This window comes from Neoarius graeffei, chromosome 26, assembly GCF_027579695.1.
Source record: "Neoarius graeffei isolate fNeoGra1 chromosome 26, fNeoGra1.pri, whole genome shotgun sequence".
Classification (NCBI taxonomy): domain Eukaryota; kingdom Metazoa; phylum Chordata; class Actinopteri; order Siluriformes; family Ariidae; genus Neoarius; species Neoarius graeffei.
In genome coordinates this window covers 8,247,215-8,260,158 of record NC_083594.1, presented here as the reverse complement: position 1 = coordinate 8,260,158, position 12,944 = coordinate 8,247,215, and the positions used below count along the sequence as shown (strand labels likewise).

The 12,944-nt window shown below is 42.6% G+C and overlaps 1 protein-coding gene across 4 annotated transcripts in view; it reads right to left on the bottom strand.

Moving 5' to 3' along the window:
- Positions 1 to 12,944, bottom strand: part of pank4 (pantothenate kinase 4 (inactive)) — a 108,289-nt gene that overhangs the window by 40,378 nt on the left and 54,967 nt on the right. For 3 of the 4 annotated variants that reach the window (XM_060909849.1, XM_060909850.1, XM_060909848.1), the window contains exons 16-18: positions 4,165 to 4,269; positions 2,161 to 2,261; positions 2,009 to 2,077 (exon numbers count right to left, since the gene is read on the bottom strand). In XM_060909849.1, coding sequence (XP_060765832.1) covers positions 2,009 to 2,077; positions 2,161 to 2,261; positions 4,165 to 4,269 — 275 coding nt within the window. Of the gene's footprint in view, positions 1 to 2,008; positions 2,078 to 2,160; positions 2,262 to 4,164; positions 4,270 to 12,944 lie in introns of those variants that run through there. The other variant, XM_060909851.1, reaches the window with a different exon arrangement.

Here is a 12,944-nt window from a genome sequence, read left to right as displayed (position 1 = left end):
TTTGCCGCGAGGTGTCAGACTGAAATATTATTAGTTGATGTTGCGTGGGGTAGCCTTATCACATAATTACCAAGATCAATATATGAAACGATTTCCAAGTGCGTACAAATCAGACACAACCGCGGTGTGTGGCGTGTTACACAATGTGGTGCAGCGGCACGGCGTGCCAATAATGGAGCGAGACCTGCCGGAGGACCCAGACCCTGGGCCTCACAACGAGGTGCCACAGCGACATGGCATACAAACCCGGCAGCGCTTAATAGCCACAATGTGAAAAGGTAAGGACAGACGGGACACGGGACACCATTCATTTTTTAAGATATTCTTTTAATGTGTTATTCAGTTCCTTCAATTCCTCGCGGATTCCCTCGAGGTTGTCGTTAATCGCCTCTATCCCCTTTAACATTTCCCCCTGTGACTCAAGGACCGCGCGCGTCAGCACCCGGCCTGTGGACCCGGCGACAGGGGCAGGCGGTGGAAAAGGGGGGCAGGTGACAGTGACGCTGGATCCGCTCGGCTGAATTGGCTAGGAATATTGGGCCTATTAAGAGAGGAAGACATTTCCTCAAATACAGGGTGTCCCCGAAAAAATGTACACATTAGAGCACTAAAGGTGTTTTTTTGTTTTCAAAACCCATGTAACTCAAATAGACACTCATTGTGGCGCAGGCACTGCGGACGATGCGAATCATACCGTTATCTTGGTATAGGCTACATTCACATTCAGTGGCATACAATCAGTGACCGTTGCATGTCTCATAGCATACACTTTGAACATCACTTTAATTGGAGGTGACAGAACAATTAAGTGATGTATGTGAATTCTATTACACTGTGCTAAAGGCAGGGATTAACGCGAATAAATGTTAATAATAAATGTTAAATGTTAATTTGATTAACGCGAGATTTCTAACATTTAATTAACATTAACGCGTTAGTAAAAGTTGCCATGTCTTTTACCTAACGCGGGCCTTACTGCAGGTCTATTTATACTAATTAACATATTCAGTGTGGAATAATTGAGGGAGGAGACGGGGCGGGGAACGGGGCTTGTGCATGTGCGCCGAATTCCACGTTGATTCGGATGTACAACAGGAGAGTGCGTGGAAACCTTCGTACGCACTGATTGATACATCCAGATTTTTTTGGTCGTACGCAAATTTCCCGATTTTGACGTGCGCACATATTTAGTGGGAAATCCACGCAGGTCTTTGTACATGAGGCCCCTGATATCCAATCCTCGGGAGGAAAAAAAAACAAACAACAACAAAAAAAAACCCTCAGGAATGCAGGCACTAAGACCACGCGGAAAGAGTGCCTGCTCAAAAACAGGAGACGGTGCAGGCACTAGGACCATGCACAAACATCTCCCGCTCAAGCTGCTGGTTCCCTATCTGCTTCGCTCTCCTCTTGTGTGCTCAAAAACGATTTGACACAATGTCGGAACCCCCCAAGCGACAAAAGATGCGACATACGACATCCCCCCCCCCAAAAAAAGTGAGTAATGTCTTTAGACACACTCCATATTAAGTTCGCTAACGTTATGTTATGAATATTCAAAGTGAGACATCTTAAGTACTGTGATCAGTCTATTTACAAACCAAACCCATCTTTAATATATCAGGATCTACAAATATTCTCAGGACAAAAACACTCCAGAATATTCCAGAATTCTCATATCGGAAATAGCGGACACTGATCACTTCAGTGGTCGAGTGATTTCTGAATCTCAAATAAACATGATTCTATTATTATGATAAAGCGCACTCCCCAAATATGACAGTGCCAATAATAAATTATCATTCAGAATGAATCCGTAACCGAATGAATGAGAAATAATTCATAAATGAAATGTTTTCTCCATTTTACTTTGTTCTTAAGCTCTGGTGATCGGTCACTTACACTGTTTATCAAGGACATGAACATCAGGTGTACTAAATGTACAGAAACAAAATGGATGATCTCAGTCAGGTGAGCATCTCTTTTAAAAAATCATCCACATTCTTACCTCAAGTCCAGACATGGAGAACTGGATCCGCTCTGAACCAACGTCAGCCTGTCCTCTTTTACTGCGGCCCTAAAAACAAACCGCATGGCAAAGATGAGAGTAAAAACACGATTAACACACAGCCACGTCTAACCCCTGGTGTGTGTGCTTACTGAATGACAGGATCCATAGCAGCTATTCTCTCAGTGACGATCTGCAGTTCACTGTTGGTGACGTCGTTTAACGCGGGACCCGAGTTGCTCGCAAGAACGACCTGGGAGACGAGAAATCTGCGCATATGTACACTGAACTTGTGCGCACACCAAGCTGCAGTAATTGTGACGCCTCACCGAATCCAGGGACGCATGTCGGCCGAAACGAATCCGAGATAATCGCAAAAGAAGCATTTTTTTTTCGAAATTTGTGATTGTTTTTTTCCATCATGTGCAAGTTGAGATCTTGAAGAATGCAATCAGTATTTCAGATAATAGATTGTTTTGTTGGAAAAGCATACATTTTTTGTTGCAAATTGTCTCGTTTTTGTCAGGACTGTAGCCTGCTGGGGGGTGTGGGTAAATTACCATATGGGCCATTCACATGATGATTTAAGTCTTTTGTTTTTTTTTTCCGCGAATCAGCTGTATGATACGAGCTGAGCTCGTGGCTACTTAAGCTGCATACAGGCGTGTGATTTCACTATGGAATGAGCAAGCTAAACAGCGCGCAGAGGAGCTGAAACACCGCGAAGCAAACAGACACTCGGTATTTACATCGGAGATAACCTCATCTCATCTCATTATCTCTAGCCGCTTTATCCTTCTACAGGGTCGCAGGCAAGCTGGAGCCTATCCCAGCTGACTACGGGCGAAAGGCGGGGTACACCCTGGACAAGTCGCCAGGTCATCACAGGGCTGACACATAGACACAGACAACCATTCACACTCACATTCACACCTACGCTCAATTTAGAGTCACCAGTTAACCTAACCTGCATGTCTTTGGACTGTGGGGGAAACCGGAGCACCCGGAGGAAACCCACACGGACACGGGGAGAACATGCAAACTCCACACAGAAAGGCCCTCGCCGGCCCCGGGGCTCGAACCCAGGACCTTCTTGCTGTGAGGCGACAGCGCTAACCACTACACCACCGTGCCGCCCTCGGAGATAACCATTGCTAGCAAAAAAAACCAACCAAAAGGAAGCTAGGATTACATTCCATCGGAGGCATTGGCGTGTGCAAGGCGCCGTTTCTCTTTCTGATGGGGTAAGTTTATTAATCTAAGGCTGTGTGGTTATTTTTGCATGTAACGGAGAGTGTTGTGGTTTGGTTAAGCCTAGGTCACAACCGGACGTACGATTTTTTGGCCGTGTGATTTTTGGCGTTTCCCAAATCGCTGCGGGTTTTTTTTTGTTCGTGGAGAAAGACGCACGTTGGCCGTAGGTTTGTCTTGCAACCTGAAAAAAACGTAAGCGCCTGTAGAGTTTGTTTGACATGACAAACAACCTCTGGGGCCGGTCTGCGGCTCGAAAATCAGCACATCACACGCGCGCTCTCATGCGTTTCACGCGCGCCCTCCGTGCGTTTCTTGCGTGTAGACCGGCCGTAGGAGCGCGTACGGCCGGTTGTGACCGAGGCTTTACATGAAACTAGCGTTGTGTTAGTTGTGTCATCATCGTGCTATCTTTCTTTCTTACGGTGTGAGTAATTTTTCAACCACAAAACGTTAAAGTATACTTTAGGACTTATTTTTGTACTTCATAATTGTGTTGGGCATACTTTGCATGGAAGGAAAATTGACGTGGTGATCTTTGTTTACATGAAAGTAGCATCGTGCTAGCTCGTAGGGGGTAGGGCTTTCCTTAATGTCATGCAAATGAGCAGCATTATGTGCCCGCCCTACAACCAGAGTAGCTGAGATGGAAAACTTTGAGGGCGATTTTCTCCCTTTTCTGTTTTAAGAAGTACCGTATACACTTTCAAAAGGCCACACATTCTTCAAAAATTCTCAGATCTCCACATGGAAGGCATCAGTGGAAAGCTTAGAAACTGTACTTTCTGAATCTGTCAATAACTCAAAATGCTCCCGGGCGGGCATGTGTCCCTGGATTCTGGATTTGGGCACAATTGTGTATCTCTGTGTGTGTGTGTGTGTGTGTGTAACAGGGACAGTCTTACCTCTGTGCCTCGAATGAGGAGTTCTCTTACAAAGGGGAAAACTCCCAGAATGATATCCACTCCACTATTATCTACGAAAAACAATGCACATCTATGAGGAGCACCCTGCAAACGAGAAGAAAAGGAGACTTTGTGTTTAATCATAGCATGAAATCCAGAAAAAAAACCCTCAGAATAGTACTGGAAGCTAGTTATGAGTAATACACGATGGCAAGTTTAATGAAACAGTTTCCGGAGTTATTTTCTCCACTTTTACACCAGGCGATTTTTTTTTTTTTTTGCCAACACACACTGGTCCTCCTTTTTATCAATAGACTGATTATCAATCGAGTGTCTAAGTGAGAAATCCGTTATTTGTGAAAATCCTGAAATTGAACAAAAGCGTTCGTATCCGACTCGTGCTCCTGAGTGTGTATGAGCGAGTGTCTGGACGCAACCCTAAGCAGAGAGACGTACAGAAGAGCTTTGGAGTCTCTAATAAAAGCACATCCTTGTGCAATTTCACCCCATCAGGGACTCAGACCTAGTCTGGCTAACGCGACTTCAAAGCTCTGCGAGCATTTGGTCTGGCAAAGATATTAAGCCCAACCGTTTCCCAAAGCGCGTGGTTGACCCGCCTCCCTGAAATGCCTCAGTTTGCTACTGGTCGAAGCCAGAAAAGCCTGTGACGAAGCTTAAACCAATCACATCACTCTTTCCTCTGACGTATGTGACGCGACGGAAACTGCTTGAGTAACAGGAAGAAGATAAATACCTCCAGGGCTGCTCTTTGCTCCGTTTTCAATGAGAACTTCCCGTTGAATGCTTTCAATACAGCATCTACCGCTGTGTCAAAGGCTTGCCGCCGCTCCATGTTCGTAATGTTTCTAGTGAATGAAGCGCTTCCGGCATAGATTCTGTAAACAATCTATGGCTTCCGGTCGCAGTTCTACTACGTCACTGCCTTGAACACGCCTCTACCCAGGGCCGTTGGAGATGCTCAAAGTTGATTGGCTCCCGATTTTTCGGGAGCTTGGAAGAGCTGTAGATAGCTTGCCTTGCCAGACTACTAAGCTCGCAACAGGCCCTCATGTTGCGTCACACTTAGGATGGGCGGGCCCAGGCTAACTCAGAGCACCATCAAGAACATTTTGTGAAAATCAGTCTTTTTTATATATTATTAGCATTAACGAAAGAAGAAAAATATAACTAGAACTGTGTGGAAACTCACTATAGGATACCCCTCACTCGCAACAAAATTTGTCAACTGGAACTGTGCGTGAACTTAAAAACGAGTGCTCCGAGAGCACAATATCCCCCGCTGGCAGCTGGGCCATAACTCTGGTAAAATGCGACTGAATTGAACAAAATTACAATATGCGTATTACCGACATATAACAAAGAATCCTGCCAAGTTTCATGAAATTCCTCCAAAAATTGAGAGAGGAGTTGATTTCAGAAAGCAAGCACACAGTGTTTTCCCCAGAAAAAAATTAAAGCCCTAAATTCTGGCATGATAAAACACAGACAATTGAGCGCCAACAGCGCGAAGCGAAACTAGGGGAGTCCGGGGGCACGGCCTCCCTGGAAAATTTTTCGAAAATAGATGCTCTCAGGTGCATTTTCAGGGTCTCAGAGGTTTTAGATCCATGATTATAGGATCGATTTTACCAGTGCTTCAATAATTTCTGACCTAAATAGTATTAATGTATACGCATTTAAAATTTCACCTTAAAGTTCAACATGCATTGAAAATCTACGGGGATCCCTTGCACTTAATTATCTATGATCAAGTAGTGTTGTAACAAAAACGTGCATGAAAATATGAAGTGGTTTGCTCCATCTTATGCAATCCAGTGAAGAGAATCGATCATCATGACCTCCTGTTGATCACAAAGGGATCTGAACCTAAGAACTGCCACCTTATGGCGTATTCACACCTACGTTGTTTGGTCCGGACCAAACGAACCAAATTTCTCTTGGTCTGGACCTTTTGGGTTGGTCTGAATACAAACCACCGAACTCTGGTCCGGACCAAACAAGCGGACCGAGACCGAGCTGCAAGGTCGGACTCGGTCCGGACCAAAGGTACCTTGGTGCGGATCTTTTGGAGGTGTGAAAGCAGACCGGACCTAATCCGACAGTTTTGCTTTTTTGTACCTCGGGAGCTTCCGTCGTTTGTCGAGCATTATGGGAAACAGAGTCTTGACACTCCACCGCAAAGTGCAAACACTGTTTCGGTTGTCAAGGGAACCTTACAACAGTCGTTCAGTCATTCAGACCAGTGGTAGGCTAGACTACAGAGTACAAAAAATGAGTAGGGGGCAAACGTGGGCCGAGGAAGAAACGCGTACCCTTGTGGATATCTGGGCAGATGTCCACATATCTGAGCTTTTGGAGAGAACACACAAAAATGCCGACGTGTTTGCTGTATTCAGTGAGAAAATGAAGGAGAAGGGGTTCACGCGTTCCCCAGAACAATGTCGGCTAAAAGCGAAGAAACTCCGTCAGACCTACATTAAAATCAGGGACATTCTTTCAAAAAGTGGCGGTACTAGCGACGCAAAAAAGAAATTCATCTATTGCGTGAAGAGCCAGAACTGTCACAACATGATGTGCGCTCATCAGCGCTATCCTCCGTAGCCGCCTTGCCCTTTGTCGTCGTCGTTGATAAATTACTTGTACAACAGCATAGTAATCGCACAATTGTGAAAACAGTAAAAACTGTAAAAAACATATAGCTTTGATGACATTAAAAAGAATAACAGCACGGAAAGCCTCCATGACTACTTTTGAGCTTAACGCTTTGTGCGCGTGTCGTCTCTGACCAATAGCTGAACGACCTCAGGGCGCGTGGCTTTGTTGACAGATTTTGGTCCGCTTACTAAAATGTACAGTGTGAAAGCAAACCGCACCAAATTGAAAAAATGAAAAAAAAAAACCATTTGGTTCGGACCAAAGCAAGTGAACTATCGAACTATCCTGGTCTGAATACACCCTTAAAATAAGTTGCTGTAGTGCTATATCTGTAATGATTTAGAATGTTCCGGATACATTTACCGTAATATATGTATAACTAAGATGCACTGAAAAGAAAAGTAAGGCAACTGCGTATTATAAAGTTTAAATTTTGGCGCTTTATTAAACTGACTAGATTAAGATTAAAACATATTTAAAGGAAAAGAAAACTTAATTCATACATTTAAGTTTGCAGAAAGATTATGTATTTATAAAAACATTCATGAAGGGAATTTGTTAATAAGTGTCAAATGTAGCATAATTTCAAATAATAAATGATAAGCATACCGTAAAATACCAAATAATAGCTGAGTTCCAATTAACCGCCGAGTTCCCTTTAACGGCCGGGTGTACGCGTGTGTTGTGATAAATAAAGGCCGGTTCCGAATACTCGCCGGGGTCTAAAAAAAAAAAAAGCGTCCGAACGTTCTATCTAGAATCTTGAGGCCCAGCACTTTTCTGGTTTTCTGGTGTTTAAACGATTTTGCATTGCATAGTTTTCTACCGAAACAATATGAATGAATGAATGAATGAATGAATGAATGAATGAAAAATGAAATTATTTCTATAATACTGTTTACAACATTTTGTTACGTGATAATAAACATGCCATTTCAATGTTATAATCTTGGTCTACCGTAATATTTCTTGAGGAATGCAACTCCGTAACTTTTGACAGATGTCTTAGCCACCCCTTTGGGTATATCCAACGAAAGCCAGCGTGTGTGGTGACATTGAGGACTGCGGGTTTCCAAGGTTGGACTGCTGCTTCTGTTCAACGACCTAAATTGCCGAATGCATGCGTCAAAGCACACACTGAGTTTTATTAAAGACCTTATACCATTTCACTTGCCCTTACCCATTCGGATCTGGAAGACGCTTTACAAAAAAGGTGAGAGCGTTCTAACATGCATTTCAGTCTGCTCGCGGCCAGTCTAATCCAAGGGGCCTTTTCAACAAGTAATCTGTCGTGCACGTTGGGCAGAAGCACGCGTCAGGCAGGCAACATGTAGGCCTACAAGTCAGTAACCTATTCAACTAACTTTCATCCGAACTTTAAGTTTTCTACGGGGTCGAGCCACCGTACCAACTCACTCGGGGAATAGGCTCATATCGGCCAAATAGGGAGACGTCTTGGAGAGAAACGTGAGAATGCAAGATGACAGTATGTAGCCACTGCAGGTCACTTATTTTTCAGCATAAGAAAAAACCCTTTGGTTTGACACTTTGCACCCTAATTACGTTGCTTCAACGTCGCGCCCTCCATGCAATTTCAGATTGACAGACATCGCGAAGCGCAAAGGGTGGAGGCTGCATGGGTGAGGGTGATAGCAAGTGACCATAACTTTGCAGAGTAATTAAATCACAGTGCTGCGCACAGACAATGGTGTGGTTTCTTGATTATTTTGTAAAGCATGCGCTTAACTAGTCATTAACAGGAAAAGGTGTGTGATTTATCCTTTATCCACCCCGACTGTGCCATGCGAAGATGCATTCTGCGTCTTCAAAATTCCCCGAAGTCGGCACCGTGCTATCTGTAATCTAACTCGAAAGAAACTGTAAGTTATACTGGTTAAAAGTAGGCCTATCTGAGAATGATTTTTTCCCCGTTTTGAGGTAGATTTTGGGGAAGGTGTTTGTGAAGAAGGAATTAATCGCCTGTTCCAAATAGCCGCCTAGTCTCTAATACGCGCCAGGTCTCTTACGTGATTGAGACAAATAATAGCCCGGGCTATTATTTGGTATTTTACGGTATTTGGCAGTGTGACGTCACTGTAAGCCTTTAACGAAAGAATAATCCGGAGCCTTCTTTTGTTAAATGGATCCCAGTGACATCACACTGCCAAATATGCTAATGATGATTATTTGAAATGATGCTGTATTTGACACATTTGGACAACTTCACTTCGTGAGAGTGTTTATACGTACATAATCTTTCTGCAAACCCAAACTAATGAATTAAGTTTTCTCCTCCTTTAAAGCAGATTAATTCTCCTCGGCTTTTGCTTGACCCATGTTGGGCGACCTTCTCATAGTCCATCTCGCTGTCATCCATGCTGATGTGGATCAAATTGTCCAGCGAGTCTTCTCCTCGCTTATTAAAGTCAGTCGGCTTTGTCCGTCTGGTGGGGGACGACATCGGCAGCCAATCAGATCGCTTATAATGAATCGGAAACTTCCGGGATGTTTGACGTTTTCTTTCGATGTTTTTATTGGACGGTTTGAACATGTGCTCTTGACGTAGCCAACAGATTAGTTTGTTTACATCATACCACACGAACATATTACTTTGACGGAATCAACACAAACATTGGGAAAAAAGACCGCTTGTTTAACACAAATGTCAATCAGTATGTAAATGGATCTGTTATTTGCTCTCCTGTGTATCTAGTTACTTGTCGGTAGGAAATTTTAATGTATTGGTATAAATCTAAGCGTATCGGATTTTAACTAAAGCGACTAAGCGTATCGGCAGACACAGCAAGCGTATCGGGCCTGATACGCTAAAAAGCTTTGGGGAAACCCATGAGCACACCTTGATGAAATTGCCAAAGTACAAGTTTGTTAATAATCAAGAGCATAACTCTGGGAAAATTTGCCCAAATTAAACGAAATTTCAATCTGTCTATAACTGTCATATAACAAAGAATTATTTTGCCAAGTTTGCTGAAATTCCTCCACAAATTGTGAAAGGAGTTGATTTCAGAATAGCCCAGGAGTAATAGGGTTATACCCGGAACAAATTAGTAACAAGCTGAAAATTTCAGAATATGTTCAGAATACCTTTAGGAATAACATACTAAAAGTCCACGGAAATCCCCCTTGTGCTCTCTGAGAAATTCAAGATGGCGTCCAAAATGGCCGCCAAATGGAGATCTGCCCATATCTCAGGCCCAAAACAAAATATTAATGCAATTAAAAGGTCAGAATATATGTTTTGTAGGGTAGGAGAGTAAATTCCAACATGTGTGTATTAATTACATTGTGTATTAACATTATATAATAACAATGTACACATTATTATAACAGTATATTTGTGTATAGCAGACCTGGGCATTTTACGGCCCGCGGGCCGCATCCGGCCCTTTGGTTCATTCTGACTGGCCCGCGTAAGGTTAATTAGAAATTACAAAATAAACGTATTTTCTAATTTTACCTCATGCATGGACTGAATGTGCATTGCTTTTATTTTGAAGTTGTGTTCAATAAAAGCACAATGCGCGCGACATGAACATGACATGAAATCCCACGAAACCTAATCCCGTGATAACTACTTCCGTAATTTGTCCAGACCAACCACAAACTTGTACGTCATCCTTCAAACGGTCCAGCCAATCACATAGTGTGACGTCACCAGCAGGCGCCCGAGCCGATCTCCGGCGAAAAGCACCAAATGAGGTGATTAAACTACAAATGTGGGCGTCATTATTATAATATGATGTATCTTGCTTGATATTTGGAGTAGAAAGACAATATTGTGATGTCTTTATTGTGTTTTGGAGTGAATGTGACTGAAAAAAAAATGGTACAAACGTTCACATTTTGTTAACCATTGTTTTGGGAAATTTGATTGAATAAATGACATTTTTTGTAAGGCAACCTCGTTTTTTCCCCATACTCTTACCAGTCTTAGCAGCTTGTAAAAACAATGATATTTACTGCTTTATATAAAGAAATACAATTAATATTATGCAGAATTTAGTTCAGCCTTTTGGTCCGGCCCTCCACAAAATTTTCTGTTTCTCATGTGGCCCCATGGAAAAAATAATTGCCCACCCCTGGTGTATAGTGTGGATCCATTGGTTACTCGTTCACTCCGTATCATCCTATTCTGTTCACAAAACAACAAACACAATTACTAGGGGTTGGAGCACTTATTTTCATTAATATTAATTAAAGTAAATTGGTGGTGTAAAATGAAAAATGGCATGTTAAAAGGTCATGCTGAGTTCAGTCATTTTTAAAAGGTCATGCTGAGTTTAGTCATTTTTTGTCCGAGCACACTGGCGTTGCTAGTAGTAAAGACTGGCGCTAGAAACTCAAAGATTAATTTTTTTCCACCCTTAAACAAGCTTGAATAAATTCCCTATTTCATTGATGGTACAACAAAGGTCCAAGCATTACAACTGAGGCACTGAGAAGTGTTTAAGTCTACTCATTGTTTATAAGCAAGAGCTTTTATTGAGGCAGACCTTTTTGTCATGAAAGTCGCCGGAATGTTGAAGAAGTGTACTGAAACAGCTTGCCATTGTAGTTTTAGAAGATAGAGTTCTCAAATTTAATTTCCCTTTAATATTTTATCAAAGCTTAAAGATGCACTAAATATTAAGGAAATTGATGTCTAATTGTTGTCTTACATTATGTTCATGTATGTAGGTAGCCTACTAAGCTAATCTGTCAATCATGTCAACCATCAAATTCCATGTAATTTCCACATTAATGACCTTGTAATCTTGGTTAATTTTAATTTTAACAGTGTGACGATGGTGAATTTGCATTGCTTGTATGAGAGAACATATAATTTAACATTTTAATTGCATTTATATTATGTTTTATCCCTGAGATATTGAAAAATCTCCAATCGGCGGCCATTTTGGACGCCATCTTGAATTTCTCAGAGAGCAGAAGGTGGATTCATGGGGACTTTTAGTATGTTATTCCTAAGGCTATTCTGAACATATTCTGAAAAATTCAGCTTGTTACTAATTTGTTCCGGGTTGGACTCAATTTTGAGCTAATGCTCTTGGGCTAGAACAACGTACACCCTCATGAAATTGTCAAAGTACACGTTATTTATTCGAGGGTCAAAAGTGTGGGAAAAATTCTCACAAACGAAATTAAATCGCAATCTGCGTATTACCGTTATATAACAAGGACTTTTGACAAGTTTCGAGAAATTCGTCCAACAATTGTGAAAGGAGGGCGACACGGTGGTGTAGTGGTTAGCGCTGTCGCCTCACAGCAAGAAGGTCCGGGTTCAAGCCCCGTGGCTGGCGAGGGCCTTTCTGTGCGGAGTTTGCATGTTCTCCCCGTGTCCGCGTGGGTTTCCTCCAGGTGCTCCGGTTTCCCCCACAGTCCAAAGACATGCAGGTTAGGTTAACTGGTGACTCTAAATTGAGCGTAGGTGTGAATGTGAGTGTGAATGGTTGTCTGTGTCTATGTGTCAGCCCTGTGATGACCTGGCGACTTGTCCAGGGTGTACCCCGCCTTTCGCCCGTAGTCAGCTGGGATAGGCTCCAGCTCGCCTGCGACCCTGTAGAACAGGATAAAGCGGCTACAGATAATGAGATGAGATGAATTGTGAAAGGAGTTGATGTCAGAAGGCGAGCACACCTTCATGAAATTGTCAGATTATAATTTTGTTAATCAAGGGCTCTGGTACTCTGGTAAAATGCGACTGAATTGAACAAAATTGCAATATGCGTAGAAAGAATCCTGCCAAGTTTCGTGAAATTCCACCAAAACTTGTGAGGGGAGTTGATTTCAGAAAGTGAAATGGACGGACAGATAGAAATCGCCACGACATAATCCTCCTTTGGGCTTTTCAGCCAGCTGGGGATAAAAACAATACCCCTGCAACACCGTGATTCAAACTCCCATTAGTCATTCATCTCAATGATACGTGGGGTCTAAATCCATTTGGTACAATTTCATGCAGTGGAACCCCAGCCACATCACCAGATGTAAGAAAATAAGTATCTTTAAGACCTTGGTTCGGGATTATTTTTCTTCGTGCGCATCTTCAGGTGGTATACGGCAACTGTGTAAAGTTTCATCAAACC